Consider the following 18,116-nt stretch of genomic DNA (forward strand, 5'->3'; position numbering starts at 1 on the left):
TTCTTCCACACTTAAACTAACCACATTCATTCTCCACTCAAATATTCTTCTTAATCACACACCTCTAAACAGGATTAATCAAACCACAAATTACAAATTATTACCTTATAATTTGTATCAATAGTTAATTCATCATATAATTAGATAAATTGATTACATTAATTGTACGGTTATTCATACGATCGAGTGCAGTATTTCAAATTTTGGTTTAAATCGATCGATAAGATCAACATCGACATTGATTAATGATCTAGCGTTTGTTAATCTTCTTTTATTAGATTCATTAGCGACAATCAGTCCACAATAATTATATAAATTATCACATATCCCAAAATATCAAGTACGTAATCATCTAATCCTAAATACTGAATGTCGAGTGCTAATCTGACTTGAGCGTTGAAGTACTTTTGCAGGTATCATCCGAGTTCAAACAGAACAAGTAAGGAAGAGGAATGAAAGAGCCAGAAGGTGAGAGTTCGACTAAGAGAAAGGATCAAGTGCAAACCGACCGCCAAAAAGAGTGTTTGAATAGTTCTCTTTATTCCAATCTCGTTCGAGAATATTAATAAAAAATAAAAAAAGACACAATAAATAAAATAATATACTAATTAATAATGTATATGGAAAATATATGTCATTGAATGCTTGTAGTTGTGGTAGTAGAAGCCAACTCAAAAAAAAAAAATCATAACCAAATAGTAGCAGGTATTGAAAATTTGGAATAAGATAATAACATTTAACAGCTAGCATTTCGAGGAAAGAATCTGGAGTGCAGATTTATGAAGAACGGGATTGGTTTTTATAGAAATGAATTGAAAAATATAGTAAAAAAAGAAATGGTGGTAGTTGTTTATTTTGATATAATTTAGTGTGTGATAATGATGAGGATAATAATATGGTGGTAACATAATATTCGGTTGGCTTTATGCTGGTACACTCTTTATCTTTCTCTTTCACCTTTGCTTCTCCTCAACGTTCGGTAGCCTAAAAGTTAGCCCTATTAAAAAAAAAATTGAAAGAAAAAGGGTGAAACTTTACATTTACAAGTATAGGTAGAGGTAGATTACAGTTAAGAGAGGGAAGTGGGTTTAATGGGGTTTTCTAGAGAGAGAGAGAAAAGGGTGTGATGACCAACAATCCCATGAACCCTTTGGTCTCTTATTCTTATTCTTCTTGTTGAGTTGTGCTGTGTAGAGATAGAGAGAGAGAGAGAGAGAGGGTGTGGTGGTGATTCCAGATGCTTTGGAAATGGGGAAAAATGAGCAACAGCATGTACAAGAAGAAGGGCTGAGTGGTGGGAGTGAGGTTGAGGCTCCACTCTGGTGGCTCCTTCTTCGACCCTTCAGTTTCAAGTGTCTGTTCCTTCTCCTACTCAGTTTGTCGGCTTTGATTTCTTCACTCTTCTGGGTTCTTCCTAGGCACACCGTTACTTATAGTTTTGATGCAAGAGATGTGATTAAGCAAAGTGGTGAGTCTCAATCGCCTTTCCTTTCTTTCTCAACAATTGTCTTCTTGGTGGTTTTGGGTCTTATGGCATATGGGAAATTTTGAATTTTTTGCATTTGGGTTGTTTGATATATTGACTGTCAAATTTTTTAGTATTACAGTGATTGAGTGATTGGAAATTTTATCTTTTTGATCGTGTATTTGATATCAGTCATCTTGGGGGTACTACTGAGTGGTTATCGGGAATTCGGGTTTTGAAGTAATTGGGCTTTGGTTATGATTTTGTGGTGTTTTGATTGAACTACTGCAGAGTTTCTTCTTTATTTGTTCAATGAGGAATTATATCTATTCATGTAGATGTGCAGTGGCTAGTTTGAGTATGGTGTTTGTTATCGGTTTAGTTGATGTTCTGGAAATACAAATGTAGGGATTTTTTGTATAGATTTTTAGGAAAAGTTGGGTGAACAAAAATTATTTGATGCAGTACATGCCAAGAGGAACCGCAAGAATAGCTGTCAAACTATCATTAATGTTCTGTATAATTAATGCATTTGATTTTGGCATCTGACATGCTTATCTGCTTTTGTCTGTTTGATTGTGTGTGCACAATTGTCTTGGATTTAACTTCGCTATGGACTCATGTGATACCCATGAATTTGGTAAAAGTTTGTATATGTATTGCTTATATTGGCTCAAGAATTTAAAATGCTGATTACTACGAGTCACTCTATGTAAAAGTATTAAAAAAATGTTTGTAAAATTAGTTTACATGGAACTAAACATTGGAGTAAATTTGTTGACAATTTGTAAATTTATTGTTTGAATGAAGTTCTAAATTATCAGTAAGTGGTTGACTTATTGTTGACCCTTAACAAGTGCTGGTGGACTCATTAGCAAGACCCTTACCAGAACATTCTACTTGGTTGATATAAGCAGTTTGTTCTTCTTCCCTTCAGATGATCATATAGACAACTCGTGATACCTTTTGTATTTCAATTCTTTTTATACAAGAAAAACTTGTTACTAGTTACAATTGTTGTTTATGGGTAATTATATATATTGATATTGAAAGTTGTAGTCAGCTGCTCACTGCTATAACATAGCCTAACAATAGTATTACATTTTAGTTTCCTGAGACTTTTATAACCTAAGTTGGAGAATATTAGGATGTTCTTAGGAATCCTGGAATACTGCGTGTTTCAAAGATTTTAACAACAGCAACAAACAAAAACCTTACCTCACTAAGATTTGAACATGGATGGAAAACACGATCCACTCAAATCAAAGAACAATGCTTCTTTGATGTCCTTGCATTGTGTGACTACCTTCAATATGGAGTAAATTACTTAGGTTGCAGATTGCAAATCTGTACTGGTGAAAACCAAAGTCCTTTTATTCTTCATATCCTTTGTTTTGTGCACAACTGTCCCTAGTAAGTTTGTGTATTGATCTCTTTTTCTGTTATTCTTGTAAGATCAATCTTCTGCATTGTAGACTTTATCTCTGTTAAAATTCTTATGACATTACTGAGTTTATTGATGATTTTTTTTTCCTTGAAAATACTTCCAGCTGCTGTTCAGACATCCTTCAGACTGGAAAAACCGGTTTCACAGCTTATTCCATATGTTAAAACGTTAGAATATGATATATATGGTGAAATAGCTCTACCAAATACAAAGGTTTCTTTCTACCATGCTTCTGTTCTTATATCCTCAGTTTTTCCTAGGATTCTGTTTGGGCATACAAAGGGACTTATGAGCAATTTTATCTTAACAGGTGGCTATCCTGTCCATGCACCAAAGTATTACACCCAACTGTACTGATGTGGTGTTTGGTGTTCTCTCTGATCCAATGAATGGTTCAATAAATCCAGTGTCCCTGAGTGTGCTCAGGTCATCTTTGATTGAACTGTTTCTCAAGCAATCTAACCTGACTTTGACACAATCAATATTTGGGAATGAATCAATATTTGAAATCTTGAAGTTTCCTGGAGGATTAACTGTAATACCAATGCAGTCTGCTTACATTTGGCAGATGCCTGAGGTTCTGTTTAATTTTACTCTTAACAATTCAATATCTGAAGTATTGGAGAATTTTGATGACTTCAAGGATGAACTGAAGTTTGGATTGCATCTAAACTCTGACGAGGTACAGTCCCCTAACCTCATTCACTTGTTATTTTTAAGGGTTTCAGTTTGATTTATAAATGGCACTCTCTTAAAACTCTAAAGCTGTAATCTTTTTCAGATTTCTCTATGACTCAACTTGAATCTAATGACAAAAAGATATTGGTCCCTTTACTATGTCATATGGATCATTTTTTCCCTCGATAATTTTTCGCTTGAATTTAATTCCCAACTGTTCAATTGTTACAATGAAGTTCTTTTGCCAATATATTACACTCATTTAAACTCCCAAATTCTCATTTTCTTCTCAACGTTGATATTAACTGAACCAATTAAACTATTTTAAACTTCTTCCATTCAAAATCCACCACTCAAAGCATCTTATTTTACCTAAAATTAGAAAATCCCAACTTTCCTTCTCTTCAAAACCATAGTCTTACGTCATGCAGAGTTTGAATTGAATATGACTTATGAACCATTCAAATTTCACAGTAAATTTTTCTAAACCCTCAACTATTTTAGTAGAAATTAAGATTTTGAAGGTTTTATTTTGAGAGAAAATGATGGAAGAACTTAATTGTGACATATTGGAAAACTTGAGGACTCAATTTGAGCAACAAAATCGCGAGGCCTAAATCACACATTAGTCATAGTAGAGGACCAAAAATATAACTATAACCTTTTTACCTGTGAGCAATTAACTGAAATCTTTATGGAAGGAGAAAGCAAAATGTCTAATTTTTAATATAGAGAACAAATTTATTCCATAAGAAATGCTCATTGTTATTATTACTATTAGCACTTTTTTGCTCAAAGATAACAAATTCTATATAGGTTTTACTGGGATGGGAAAACTTATGGCTATGGCCATGTTGGTCATAAATGAAAATTTAAGTTTACCTGTTTTAGTCCTTGGAATTCAGAAAAATCATCTTGTATTATTGCCTTTTTTGTTATTTACATTTTATTGAGATCCAATTTGTACTTTTTTATTCTTTGCACAATCAAAGAAGCATAGTCCAAAATGAATCTATTGAGAATGATGATTTGTCTTGTGTTGTAATTGAGGTATGGAAATTTCACTGATGATGCAGAAAAGTCAATCCATTGAATCTACCTTATCCTAAATCCTACTTGAGTCTACTCTCAGTTGCTAATATAAGCATCTACACATATTGTTCGCATTGCACTGATATCTAACACCATGTGACTGTTTTTGGCAGAATGTGTACGTGCAAATAACAAATGAAAATGGCTCAACGATAGCTCCTCCAGTAGTAGTCCAGGCTTCAGTCATGCCAGGCTTTGGTAGCCTCTTGCCCCAAAGATTAAGACAATTAGCTCAAACAATAACAGGCTCTGCTGGCAAAAATCTTGGCCTTGATAACTCAGTTTTTGGCAGAGTTAAAGAAGTCAGACTATCTTCTTTCTTGAAGAAAAAACTTCATTCTTCCTCACCTTCTCCTTCTCCTGCTCCATCCCCACAGTTAACTGATCACTCTGAGCCATCAACTTCACCACATCCTGCTAGGCCGAACTCTCCAATATCACCACCAACTGCTGAACAACCTCCCTGTTTTGACTGTGAAGTATCTTCACCTGCACCATCTATTATGCCTGAGCATCCTCCTGATCCTTGTCCATATAGTGGCTTCGTGCATCATCCCATATCTTCACCAAAATCATTTTCCCCTGATTATTCACCTTCTGCTGCTCCTTCCTCAAATTATTACAGCCACACTACTGAGGAAGCTTCTGATCTGTCCCATGGATCCATGCTTCGGCAGGATGTAGAAACATCTAAAAAAGTGGTGTCTGAGTTACTTGCTCCATCCTCTATATGTGAGTGTATCTGATCACGTAGACTCACCTTTGGTTCTCATACTTGGCTATATGAAACTTGGAACTGATTAGATTTGCATAATGCTGACAACATATTATTTAAGCATTCTTTTAAAAGTTTTTGTTCTACTTTGTGGAGCCACCAATCTTTTTGGTAGCATGGTTACTCAGTATTTCTTTTACACATCATCACCTTACATGCATGTCAAGTAGAAAGTAGTTCTAGTTTATATCACCTTTAAAATCACCAGTTGCTGTATCAGATGACTAGGATTTTTTTATACACAATAAATTAATTGAATTATGGTCTTCTCTTGATTTGCTGTATCTTCTTAAAACTTTGTTTTTACTTTTCCCTTTTTCTTTATTCTGTGCAGCTTCAGCAGGTGGTGATTTCCGTGGGAAAATCTTGCTAATGGGATTTTGTATGCTGTTGCTCTCTTTTGTTTTTCTCAACGACACATTTGATGATGTGGATGTTGCCTGATGAAGGATCCTGGAGACATGCAAGGAACAATGATGCTTTGCAAGTTTTGTTCAGACAATAGACGAAGGAAGAAGCTTCCGTTCAATTTTAATTTGCCTTAATTTTACTTCAAGCATGCAACCACCATGTAAAGCTCCGGTGGGTAAAGGGTCAAAGCCAGAAAATTGGCAGGCCTCTCATCTAGTACTACTACATATTCTATGAAGCATGAAATTGATCCCAAAGGGGTCAACTAACAAACAGCGTGATCAAGAGCAAAATTGGCTTTCAGATGTCAGAAGAACCAGCCCTTGTATTCAATCAAGTGTATGATAAGCAAAGAAATATGGGTTCTTTGAGCATCTGAATCTGTAAAACATCTACAGTAATATCTAGCAAAGAGATAAATTAGTCACACTTGTATAGCTCTATGCTCCCCACCTTCTCCCTGCTTTTGAAAGAAAATAAGAATTCAAATTCATCCATCAAGAAACACCATCACTGTGCTCTGTAGTCGAGACAGATCTTTTACTCTAAAAAAAGTGGTCAAAGGAAATGGTAAGAGAAAAGTAACAGTTAATTGCATGTGTTCTTAAAGGATTCTCGGGATTTATAGTGTCAAGAAAAATTGTAAAGAGATGCCGTACCTAGATTTCGATTTGAGGTATGAGAAGTGAAAGAGAGAAAGAAAAAAACATTTTCATCGATAATCATGGTTACCGTTTAATCTCCTAAAGTGTCAATAAAAAAAATTATTAAACAGAAATCAATTTTAGATAAAAAAATAATTAGTTATTAAACTAACTAAATTAAATACTATTTTAAAAATTTAAAAAAATATTAATTTCTAATTTTTTTTTTAAAATTAAAAAAATTATTAATTTCTAAATTATTTTTTTATTAAATTTAAAATTTAAATAATTAATAATTAAAATCTTGATAATTAATTAAATATTAATTTAAAAATTATTTATCAATAATATAAATAAATTTAAAAATTAATAATTTTTTAATCTTTAAAATATAACTAAAATAGTATATAGTTTAATCAATATAACTATTAATTATTTTGTCTTTAAAATTAATTTTTATTTAATATATCACAAACTAACCAATATTGCCAAAGAATAATAAAAAAATACATTGATTATTCACATTGTCACTCAAGGTTGATTCCTAATGGATTGTTTGGAATATTATAATTTAGTTAAAATGAAATTTCAGTTTTTCTGTCTAAACTTTTTTGTTTCAATTGGGTCATTAGATGTAAAAAGTCTTATTTTGGTCCATTAGTAAGTATGATCTTTTCGATAATTTACTACACTAACTTAATCAATTTAATGATACATAGTTTAGTAGACATTTTCAGTCATCAAATCAAAGTAAAACTAGAACTCTACATGAGAGAACAAAAGTTAACCAAACAGGCCATAATTAGGAGGCAGTATGCGATCTCTTTCTAACTAGTCCAACAAAATCATTCCAAGAACACCAAAAAAAACTAGAACATTGTACTTAACAGTTACCAACAAAATCATTCCAAGAACACCAAAAAAAACTAGAACATTGTACTTAACAGTTACCAACAAAATCAGGTCATTAACAATTCTCTAAAAAAGACATATCTGGGTTCTCGCCATTTGGAAACTCTAGAATTGCTTAAAAAAGCTTGATTCCCAACTCTTGCCAGTTAACTACTGCTTGATTGCAATTCCTTCAAGAAGGCCATCAGCCCTGAAGTTAGCTGTGAAGAGTCTTGGATCAATAGGTCCTGGAAGATTGAATGAAAGTGTGAATGGCCCAGGTGGGCATAACCTCCGAAGTTTCATATGAAAAACACGTGATTGTTTCTTTATAGTTCTTCCACCATTTACCACCCCAGTGATCAGAACCCTCCCATTAGTTTCAACATCACAATTGAACTGACCTGTTACAAAGTGAAATGATATAATCCATCAAATAAATAATCAAGAAAGAATCTTTATGAAAAACATGAGTGCAGGTTAGGGAGTTATGAATTTATCATTAGATGAAGATTGATGGATTTTCTGAAAAAGGAACCACTGGACAAGAATGAATTGAAGGCAGATTCTAATTGAAGCCACTTGCAATTGAAAATTGTCTTACACTTCTGCTGCCAACCCCATATTAAAAGATGTCACAGCATTGAAGTTCATATTCTTACTTATTAAAGGTTTTTCTACACATAAACAAGTTACCATCAACAACATTAAAATCCCTTTTGTTCTATCATACTTCTAACCACATCAAGCTCAATTTTACTTCTTCTTTCAACAATTCTATTGACTTGAGGAGTATATTGTGTTGTTACCTCATGCACTATGTCATTCTTTTAATCATAGTTCTCAAACAATTTTAACCGAATACTCTCCTCCTCCATCAGTTTTCTTAGTCCTATAATTGCTTTTCCACTTTGTATTTCAGTGATAAATCTTTGTATCTCAGTCATAAATGTTCGCAGTCCAGTTTGGTTTGATTTCTTATAGATAATTCCCAGAACAGTTAAATTTAATATAAAATCAGAACCAAACCAAACTAACAGTACAAGTTCTGCATTATTTTTTATGATTGATGTTATATTCATTATTATAGTTAAAAACTTATTCTAAGTAAAATACAATCAAACACTTATGAAAAACTTTCAGGTTTTTCTTATTCTCATTTTCTTTAAAATAATCTTCAGAAATGTTTACTTAAACAGACCCTTAAAAAACAGAAAAATTGGAATAAACCAAAAGAGAGGAACTTACTCAAATCTTTTTGTACCCCAGCTAAGGAAACTCGGAATAGATATGCCCTTGCACCAATACCAAGATCCACCATACCAACAGATGGACCAAATTTTCCTTTTCTGGCTGTCCCTGTTAAAACAAGAGAGCAATCCTGATTCTCGACTCCAGCATCAGGAACAGATAGAAGGGGCATGAATGTTGGCCCGTCAGATTTGCATGTGTTCTTGGAAGAATCGACCTTTACATTTTGTTTTGTAGGGAAAATAGGGCAAAACTCTGGTATTGGCAGTGCATCATCAATATCCTTTCTCTTGTGTCCTTGTTGAATTTTTCCTGATTGACATTTCCCATTTTGACTACTCTCTGGCCCTATGTTCACACAGTTGTCACCATCTTTATTTTTCAAATATTCACTAAGGTTTAACTTGAGAGTGCTGACACGAGTTAAAGACTTGAATCTATTTAAATCCTCCTCTTTGATGCATGTCATAGGAGGATCATCAATTACAACAATCCCTCTCACAATTCTGAAGCTATCAGGGTACCATTTCTGCTCATGAAGATCCAAAGGAAAAAAACTGGTGAACTGCTTGTCATCCAGCGTAAAATCAGAAGAGGGCAAAAATAATTTTCCTTTTAGATACATATGGAACATACTGAGATCCAAGACAAGTTCAGGAGAAGAATATCTGAGAAGATTGTAATACAATCTCTCCAAAAAAGAAATGGTAACATATGAAGGTCCCAAATCACTCAATGTGTAGGGTGGGGATCCAACCATTAGTCTTTGGGTAACAGAAAATCTTGGATTATGAGACATGACATCAGGTCCCAAATAAGTACTGATCATGAAATCAACGAGAAACTTCTTATCACTGTCAGTTGCTACTGGGTTAACACTGGCGGACCTTCTCTTGTAAATAAGATTTCCTTTTGAATCCATGAGTGCCCAGATTCACATTCAAGCTCACCTGAAAGAGCAAAAAAGAGAATTTACAACAATACACAATATTTATTTAAAATTATATGTATAGTTTGCAATTTCTAATAAGATAATAAAAATTCAGGTCAAACAAATACATATCTCTGTTTTGTATGAATAGATTCAAAATATCTTACTTTTTAGCCAATCCTTTTGAAGACTATTATAAAAGCCTAGTCACACTAGAGGGTCTTCTAATGTTGGTCCTCTTAATGGCATTCTCAAGGCACATAACTTTGAGAGTCTTATCCAGTTATTGGATTTTGTGAAGAGGATAATGATCTTTTTAGAAGAGAGATTTAGGGTTTTGTGAGAGAGTAAGATAAAAAGTTTCAGTTTTGAGTTTGCTATGAGGTTTCTTCTCAGTACACTCAGTCACAGTAATAGCGCTGTGAGGCCTATAACTAACAGCAATCTTCAACAAACCCTAATCTTCAAATGCAAAAAAAAAACTTCAAACAAACCCTAATCATCAAATGCAAAAAAAAAAACTTTAAAAATAAGAACTAAGACATAGAAGTGTCAAAAGCTTACAAGTAGACGAAGCAGGTTTTCGTGCGCCGCGCAACGCGGAATGAATCTTGGACTTGTATATATACAGATTTTATACCATATTACGTGTATACCTAAATTATAAATAATTAATATATTAAATACAAATATCTATTTTTAAGAAAGTAGCAATTTGTTTACTATATATAAATATATCAATTATAGGGATATTGGAATTGTGCATATACTTATAATTATAACTTTTGTTCAATCTTAAACTTCTTATTGAATTTTATTAATTTTTATACTTATTAAAACATAAGTAACAACAATCATTACAAATACTTGGTTGTTGGTATAATACATAGTACATTTATTATCTAAGTGCATGTTTAACTCCAAGTATTTTTAAAAGGAGAGTATACTTAACAAATATTGTCTATCTTTTATTCACACTACACCTTTTTGAAAAAAAAATATGACTCTAAAAACATTTATCCTAAAGTATCCTAAATACTTTATATTTTTTAAATTTTATTTCAAAGAAAAATTATCATAACAAAATATTATAATGAAATATTAAAAGAAATATTTTATTGAAAGATATACCTATACTCTAATTTAACCCTTTGTATGTATTCTAACTTAGGGTTGAAATAATGAGTTACAAGAAATTAAATACTTGTGTACAAATTTGTATAACTAATAAATGTGAACAAATTTGTATAACTAATTAAAACATTTACAACATAAACAAATCATAACAATTTCCAGTAACAAGTGGGATTGTAGTTGTGACTTTTATATAAGAAATAATTTTAATTAAGAAAATCATTTAGATTTATAAATTAATAGTAAACTTTTATATAGAAAACTATAAAAATTAAAAACTTTCACAGTAACTTTCTCTTTCTTCTATTCAATTCATCCCTTATTCATACATACCAATACTAAAAAACAGAAAAAAGAACTTCATCATCCACTCAACCGGTTTCACCTGCACCTGCACCGCTGCGGCGCCACGACGGCGTCAACCACACCTCAAATTCCCATGCAATGCATGTACCCCTTTCAAGTTCAAACCTTCCGCAACCTTCTCAAAACTTGTATAGCCCAAAGAGATCTGATTACAGGCAAAACCCTCCATGCCCTTTACTTCAAGTGTCTCATCCCACCCTCCACCTACCTCTCCAATCACTTCACCCTCCTCTACTCCAAATGTGGTTCCCTCCACAGTGCCCAAATCTCCTTCCACCTCACTCAACACCCCAATGTTTTCTCTTACAACACCCTCATCAATGCTTATGCTAAACACTCCCTTGTTCACCTTGCCCACCAGCTGTTTGATGAAACTCCCCAACCAGACTTGGTCTCTTACAACACCCTGATAGCGGCCTATGCTGATAGGGGTGAGTGTGGGCCAGTGTTGAGGCTCTTTGAGGAAGTTAGAGAGCTCGGATTGGGCCTTGACGGGTTCACGCTGTCTGGCGTGATCACCGCCTGTGGTGATGATGTTGTATTGCTTCGGCAGCTGCACTGCTTTGTGGTGATGTGTGGGTATGATTGTTATGCTTCGGTGAATAATGCACTGCTCGCTTGTTATAGTAGGAAGGGGTTTTTTAATGAGGGGAAGAGGGTGTTTAGGGAGATGGGGGAGGGTGGGGTCAGGGATGAGGTTTCGTGGAATGCAATGATTGTGGCATGTGGGCAGCACCGGGAGGGGGTGGAGGCGGTGGAATTGTTTATTGAGATGGTTAGGAAGGATTTGAAGGTTGATATGTTTACCATGGCCAGTGTTTTGACTGCATTTACCTGTGTTAAGGATTTGGTTGGGGGTATGCAGTTTCATGGAATGATGGTTAAGACTGGGTTCAATGGGAATTCACATGTTGGGAGTGGGTTGATTGATTTGTATTCTAAGTGTGCTGCTGGCATGGTGGAATGTAGGAAGGTGTTTGAGGAGATTCATGCACCTGATTTGGTTCTTTGGAACACGATGATATCTGGGTTTTCACAGTATGAAGACTTGTCTGAAGATGGCCTTTGGTGTTTCAAGGAGATGCAGCGCAAGGATTTTCGTCCGGATGATTGTAGTTTTGTGTGTGTGACTAGTGTTTGTTCTAATTTGTCATCCCCTTCTGTGGGAAAACAGGTTCATGCATTGGCTATAAAATCAGACATTTCTTATAATCGCATTTCAGTGAATAATGCTCTTGTAGCTATGTATTCCAGATGTGGGAATGTTCATGATGCAAGAAAGGTGTTTGATACAATGAGAGAACATAACACGGTGTCTTTGAACTCAATGATAGCAGGCTATGCACAGCATGGTGTTGAAGTTGAATCGCTCAGGCTTTTTGAACTGATGCTGCAGAAAGATATTGCTCCTAACAGCATAACCTTCATATCTGTTCTTTCTGCATGTGCACACACAGGAAAAGTTGAAGAGGGTCAGAAATATTTTAATATGATGAAAGAAAAGTTTGGGATTGAACCAGAAGAAGAACATTTTTCCTGCATGATAGATCTTTTGGGTCGGGCTGGCAAACTCAGGGAGGCTGAGAGGATTATTGAAACAATGCCATTTAATCCTGGTTCTATTGAATGGGCTTCTTTGCTTGGTGCGTGTAAGAAGCATGGAAATGTGGACCTAGCAGTGAAAGCAGCCAATGAGTTCCTCCGGCTGGAACCTTATAATGCTGCTCCATATGTAATGCTTTCAAATATGTATGCCAGTGCTTCCAGATGGGACGAGGCTGCAAACATTAAAAGGATGATGAGGGGAAGAGGAGTGAAGAAGAAACCGGGTTGTAGTTGGATAGAGATAGATAAGAAGGTGCATGTCTTTGTGGCTGAAGACACTTCACATCCAATGATAAAAGAGATTCATGTGTACATGGAGAAATTGTTAAGGAAAATGAAGGAAGCAGGGTATGTACCAGATATAAGATGGGCATTGGTGAAAAGTGAAGAGCTAGAGAGAAATGAGAAAGAAAGAAGGTTATTAAATCACAGTGAGAAGCTGGCAGTTGCATTTGGCCTGATCTCCACTGAAGAAGGAGTACCTATATTGATTGTGAAGAACCTAAGAATTTGTGGTGATTGTCACAATGCCATCAAACATATTTCAGCCATCACTGGCAGGGAAATCACTGTTAGAGATACTCACAGATTTCATTGCTTTAAGGAAGGACAATGTTCCTGCAGGGACTATTGGTGATGAAAAACAATCAATATTTCTTTTTTAGTGGGAAAAGGTTATACTACTACCTTACTAATTACACACCTGAGTCAAGTTTGGGTAAACACCTATTTAGCAAACAAGGATATTGACACATATACTGGATACGACACTGATATAAACACGTGTAATCTCCAAAATGTAGAATATGGAGATATGAATTTATATATTATATTGTCGCAACTGTGGACACGGGAGGAGAACCAAACAATTAATTTGGAAATACAGAGAGATGGCACCATCACCATTATTTATTGCAGAAAAAATAATAATTGCAGAGATAAAATAAACTGTAAGAATCTGCTAGATCCACTGAAACTTTTCATAGTGGGACCAAATGAATTTAAAGAATAATAATTTACCCAGAAATTTAAGATCTAGCAATCTCGAATAAAACAAACTTCAAATAATAAATTCAAACTCACCAAAAGGTGTCTGATGTTAACATGCAACATGCAGAAAGGAATATATGTGGCAAGTCTTCAAAGTTTTCCTTTGTCAATGAGACTATTTATCTGTTGACATACAGAACACACAAATTGTTTGACATTTGGGGATTGTTTGGCTTGCTGTGTTAACTGATGTTGGGACCTTTTTACTTGTGATTCTCAATAGCATGTTAATTTTACAAGAGAAACTAAAATTTGCAAAAAAATCTACAAGTTCTAAATATGGTACCTTCTTGAAAGATTTGACCATGAGTCTACTTGACAATAAAAATAACAACATTGTGAACCAAGGTGAAGATGTTGCACCATTGAAGTTCGGCAGCAGATTTTCTGGACAAGTGCACATCAGAATTTCACTGCTACTTGGAGATAAGTGAGGAGGTTTGGTATCAGCCAGCCGGAATCAAGCGTCTACCAGGTATTTTGTATCTTGATAAACAGGTTTATATATCCATGTATTTGTTTTGGGCACTTTTATATTGTATTGGCTTATCTTATAGATTTTTGGGCAGTTGAATAAGAACTTTTGTACAAGCCAACTCACACTCTCATTAAGATTAGTTAGGTGTTGAAGGAATTCCTCTTTATTATATTTTGTTGTTGGATTGAATCGGAACCTTTTGGGTGGGAGACCACTAACCTCTCATTTTTGTGTGGTGTATATGAATTGGAGCAAAGTCAAAGACTCTAAGACATTTAGAACATGTATTCAAATTCTTAGTAGCAAATTCCCCAAAATAATAATTTGCCTTTGGTTGCAAGTTGTGCAATATAAAATATGTACAAACAATTAGTGAATAGAAAACCATCTTATCAAATTCATATAAATCTGCAAAACAAAAAGATCAGCAAGTAAAACTAGAAAAAGTAACATAAAGAACCTAAAATGATGTACACACTCCTAGAGTTTAGAGGCTTAAACTTAATAGAACATTCAAGGGAATATACTAATACTCACAACATTGGAAGCAAGGAGAATATTGTCCAACCATTTCCAAATCCACTTTCATGTTCTCTCCCATTAAAGAAAGAGAAACTAGTTGAACATGTAGAAGTCAAATCACCAGTTGCAGATGATGAAGGTAATTCATCTCTTTCAGATGAAGCCACATGTGACTTAAAAAACAAGTTACTTAAAGGAGCAAGGTTTTTTTTTTCATGATACCGGACAAATGAGTCAGGGATTCTAACAAAACATGAAAATAATACTCCTCATCGCCAAATTCATACAATAATAAGGTGAAACTGACTAAATAGACAACACAATGAATTTGACTTGGTTAAAACCATTCGTATACACACAAAAATACAATACAAAAGGAAGATCGAGAAACCACAAGACAAAGCCTGATATACTGCAATAGAGCAAGTTCACTTTCATAACTATCGATAATAAAAACACATCCAATCCTACCATTCTCTTCACACTTCACTAGAGACATCAACTTTCCCTTATTCAGTTACCACTACTCAACTACTTATGTTGTCTAGTTCTCTTTTTTCATCTTTAGAATTTAATAATGCTTCACTTACATAAAGATTTACTTTACAGTATGTTTGCTGATAAAATAAATACATTTTACAAGCAAATAATGTCCAGCAGAAAATCAAAGCAACCTAAAAAATGTGTAGGGTTATAATGTTATGTGCATTAATAATCTTTTTTTTTATCATATACCATATCAGACACAAGAATCTTATAAATATTTATTAGGTATGTGCAGTGTGGTGGGTTCTTAAATGCATACCACAAATTATATAACTGATTTTTTTTTTCTTTCTAAACCAAATGGCTTTTCTGGTTTGGCTACATTTTCTTTGCCTTTTATTTTGTATCCGCACACAATGAAATCAATAATTTGCACCTTAAAATGCCCCAAAGCAAGACTACTGAAAATTAGCAGAGAAATTACCGCAAACATTCATATTGAAAGAAAATGTATATAGATTAAGAGAGAGTAAAGAATAAATAAAAATCAGGAAACTAGTGAAGATCAATGTTTTTTCAATATAACTTGTGGGCAGTTGCACCAGAAACAGCTTTCAAGATCTTCTGTATTAATTCCATCCTTGAAAATGAGGTGCTCGGCACCATTAATTACCTGCTTAAAATTAACCAACTGCCATAATTCTGATATGATAAACCAGGTTTCAGTTCCAGAGATCTCACTCTATAATGAACAATGATCGCCACCAAGACCTACCTGCAGGTTCCTAACACCTTGGTCAGCCTTTAAACTTGCAACTTAAAGGTATCAAGAAATTTTTATATGATCTAACATTACGTAGCTTATGTGTCACACTGAAATTACTAGAACTGCCTAATCTTGAGTCATGTAATAATTTATTGTACGACAAAATACCTTTTTAGCTGCATGATGATGATTAGTTATGAGACATAGGAATACCTACATTTCTAAAGATGGTGTGATTGCTAATTCTGAAATTTTCTCCATGGTTCAACTAAAGATGTGGTCTTGAATTTCAGCCAAAGTATCTCTAGTGGATTTCTCCTTCTCTGATTGGTGTCTAGAATCCCTAATATGTATTCTTTCGATTAGAAATTCTAGCTGAATTTTAGGTGGGTCGGGCTGGTTTTGACGGGTGCTAGCTAGTTTATGTGGTGGTTTTCCGGGGTTGGTTTTTAGCTAGCAATGTGTGCGGTTTTGTGTAAGTAGTAGGCATCTTTTCATGAGTTTTGTTTGCTTGGAGAGTTTGTTTTCCTGGGATCACATTTATTTATTTTTTAATTTCTTGTTGATAAAAAAAATATGGTGAAAAAAAAAAGCAAAAATTATGATTTTGGCATTACCTTCACGACCACGAAGACGATTTTCATGGAAATCAAAGTAGGAGCGTGTCCAATCTAGGACTGAACGGATAGGCGAGAATGAAAACAAGTGGTTCCAAACCCAGCTCAAGCTGTTTGAGATCTCCTCAAACGCAAAACTCAGGTCATTCTCATCTCTTTGGAAACTGTAATTAGCATCAGGAGTAACCACACCTGATATTGTAAGGAAGTTAGAGGATAAGAGTTTCAGATAACTCTTTTGTAACAGGGTTGAAGTATATCTCAAATAACTCTTATTTATTCATTCGTTTTTTAGTGATAAAAAAAAACACACCTTGCAGCTCGTAGCGGCACACAGGGCAAGTGTTGTGCATGCGCAGCCAAGGGATGATGCAGTCAGAATGGTAGAAATGCTTGCATGGCAACTCTCTGGCTTCCATCTCAACCTCAAACTCATCTTTGCAAACAGGGCAATTGGGGTCACTTGCCAAATGGGCTTGTGTCAGTTTCACCACTGGCAATGCAGAAATGGCAGAAGATGCTGCTGGAGGTGGCCTTGTTCTATTACTGTTCTCAATCACCCCATTAATGAAGTCATCATCTAATGTATTCTCAAAAAGGGTGTCAATGTCAGAGGTCTGAGGAACCAAGTTTTCTGGTGAAGAAATACAAAAATGATAATTTTACAACTTTTACAATTATATACAAACTCTCGTGATGTGAAAACAAATATATATAATAAAATATAAGTTTAGAATTAAATGATATAAAAAAATATTAAAATACTAACATGTTATTACCTGAAAAAATAGGCCTATCTGCACGAGTTGGCCTTGGAAAACGAAGTGTAATCCAAGCATGGTGATCTGAACCATGTTCATTCTCTGTTTCCCATTGTGTGGTTGTGTTGAAATGGTTGTTGTTCTGCCTCCTTAGAGGTGGATCAAGAACAAGGGCCAAGCTATCCAAAAGCTGAGTAGCTGGTGAAGGTTGCAGGTTATTTGGCACGTTCATGAGAAGCCTTGGCCTTGAGATATCAAGCTCATAACGCAGATGGTGGAAGCAATAGGGGCATATGGAACCATCACTGTTTGTGAAGGGTAACCTCACGGTTCTTTGGCAATATAGGCACCAGAAATAGTGAAAAGTTCTGGTTCTTCTAACCCCATTCACAACAACACGAGAACGACCTGTTAGAGACATGGATTGTGTCTGTGTTGGGGTGAAAAGGTTGGTGTGTTTTGAGGAAGAAGCGAGGTTTTTATGACAGAAGAAGGTGGAAGTATTATATGGTTTTGATATGAAAAAGGGGTGCGTGATGAAGAGGAATGGCCTAGGATTGGAGGCACAAGAAAAGGATTCCTTTGCTTTTGTTGCCATTGATATCTGCTTTGGTTAATGTCATGCACTCCTGCTTGCTTTTCTTGCTAAACTGTTTCTCCCTTGCACAAGGCAAAGGATGCTTGAATCATAATTGCAAGTTTTACATAGAGGACTTTTTTTCTTTGTAGGTTTGTATATCACTAAT

The 18,116-nt window shown here is 34.7% G+C and overlaps 4 protein-coding genes across 6 annotated transcripts; 2 read left to right on the forward strand and 2 right to left on the reverse strand.

Annotated features, from left to right (window-relative positions):
• Positions 1 to 870: 870 nt before the first annotated feature.
• Positions 871 to 6,373, forward strand: LOC137832858 (uncharacterized). The gene is made up of 5 exons (XM_068641223.2): positions 871 to 1,468; positions 3,016 to 3,125; positions 3,223 to 3,594; positions 4,796 to 5,414; positions 5,792 to 6,373. The coding sequence occupies exons 1-5, from the start codon at positions 1,249 to 1,251 to the stop codon at positions 5,899 to 5,901; spliced, it is 1,431 nt and encodes a 476-aa protein (XP_068497324.2). The 5' UTR covers positions 871 to 1,248; the 3' UTR covers positions 5,902 to 6,373.
• An 887-nt stretch (positions 6,374 to 7,260) lies between these two features.
• LOC137832859 (HSP20-like chaperones superfamily protein) lies at positions 7,261 to 10,221 on the reverse strand. 2 transcript variants are annotated; one of them, XM_068641224.2, is made up of 3 exons: positions 10,150 to 10,221; positions 8,652 to 9,604; positions 7,261 to 7,807 (listed from the first exon to the last, which is right to left on the reverse strand). In XM_068641224.2, exons 2-3 carry the CDS (start codon positions 9,574 to 9,576, stop codon positions 7,575 to 7,577), a joined length of 1,158 nt encoding a protein of 385 aa, XP_068497325.2. In that variant the 5' UTR covers positions 9,577 to 9,604; positions 10,150 to 10,221; the 3' UTR covers positions 7,261 to 7,574. The 2 variants fall into 2 exon arrangements, with proteins under 2 accessions (XP_068497325.2, XP_068497326.2); XM_068641225.2 differs by lacking the exon at positions 10,150 to 10,221 and adding an exon at positions 9,753 to 10,118.
• Positions 10,222 to 11,158: 937 nt separating this feature from the next.
• Positions 11,159 to 17,246, forward strand: LOC137832860 (pentatricopeptide repeat-containing protein At3g49710). The gene has a single exon (XM_068641226.2). It carries the CDS (start codon positions 11,159 to 11,161, stop codon positions 13,325 to 13,327), a length of 2,169 nt encoding a protein of 722 aa, XP_068497327.1. The 3' UTR covers positions 13,328 to 17,246.
• LOC137832861 (RING/U-box superfamily protein) lies at positions 15,863 to 18,050 on the reverse strand. Of its 2 annotated transcripts, none has more exons than XM_068641228.2 (4): positions 17,389 to 18,050; positions 16,923 to 17,189; positions 16,610 to 16,801; positions 15,863 to 16,001 (listed from the first exon to the last, which is right to left on the reverse strand). In XM_068641228.2, the coding sequence occupies exons 1-4, from the start codon at positions 17,966 to 17,968 to the stop codon at positions 15,964 to 15,966; spliced, it is 1,077 nt and encodes a 358-aa protein (XP_068497329.1). In that variant the 5' UTR covers positions 17,969 to 18,050; the 3' UTR covers positions 15,863 to 15,963. The 2 variants fall into 2 exon arrangements, with proteins under 2 accessions (XP_068497329.1, XP_068497328.1); XM_068641227.2 differs by having other exon boundaries at positions 16,923 to 17,243; positions 17,389 to 18,048.
• Between the last annotated feature and the right edge of the window lie 66 nt (positions 18,051 to 18,116).

The sequence above is a fragment of the Phaseolus vulgaris genome, chromosome 6 (assembly GCF_051622355.1).
Source record: "Phaseolus vulgaris cultivar YP4 chromosome 6, ASM5162235v1, whole genome shotgun sequence".
Lineage (NCBI taxonomy): Eukaryota > Viridiplantae > Streptophyta > Magnoliopsida > Fabales > Fabaceae > Phaseolus > Phaseolus vulgaris.

Coding starts and splice junctions, on each gene's coding strand:
- LOC137832858 (XM_068641223.2), top strand. CDS start 1,249: ATGGGGAAAAATGAGCAACAGCATGTACAAGAAGAAGGGCTGAGTGGT. Junction 1,469..3,015: donor AGATGTGATTAAGCAAAGTG/GTGAGTCTCAAT, acceptor AAATACTTCCAG/CTGCTGTTCAGACATCCTTC. Junction 3,126..3,222: donor TAGCTCTACCAAATACAAAG/GTTTCTTTCTAC, acceptor TTATCTTAACAG/GTGGCTATCCTGTCCATGCA.
- LOC137832859 (XM_068641224.2), bottom strand. CDS start 9,576: ATGGATTCAAAAGGAAATCTTATTTACAAGAGAAGGTCCGCCAGTGTT. Junction 7,808..8,651: donor TGGGGTACAAAAAGATTTGA/GTAAGTTCCTCT, acceptor ACTTTGTAACAG/GTCAGTTCAATTGTGATGTT.
- LOC137832860 (XM_068641226.2), top strand. CDS start 11,159: ATGCAATGCATGTACCCCTTTCAAGTTCAAACCTTCCGCAACCTTCTC.
- LOC137832861 (XM_068641227.2), bottom strand. CDS start 17,968: ATGGCAACAAAAGCAAAGGAATCCTTTTCTTGTGCCTCCAATCCTAGG. Junction 17,244..17,388: donor AGATAGGCCTATTTTTTCAG/GTAATAACATGT, acceptor TTTCTTCACCAG/AAAACTTGGTTCCTCAGACC. Junction 16,802..16,922: donor GTGCCGCTACGAGCTGCAAG/GTGTGTTTTTTT, acceptor TTACAATATCAG/GTGTGGTTACTCCTGATGCT.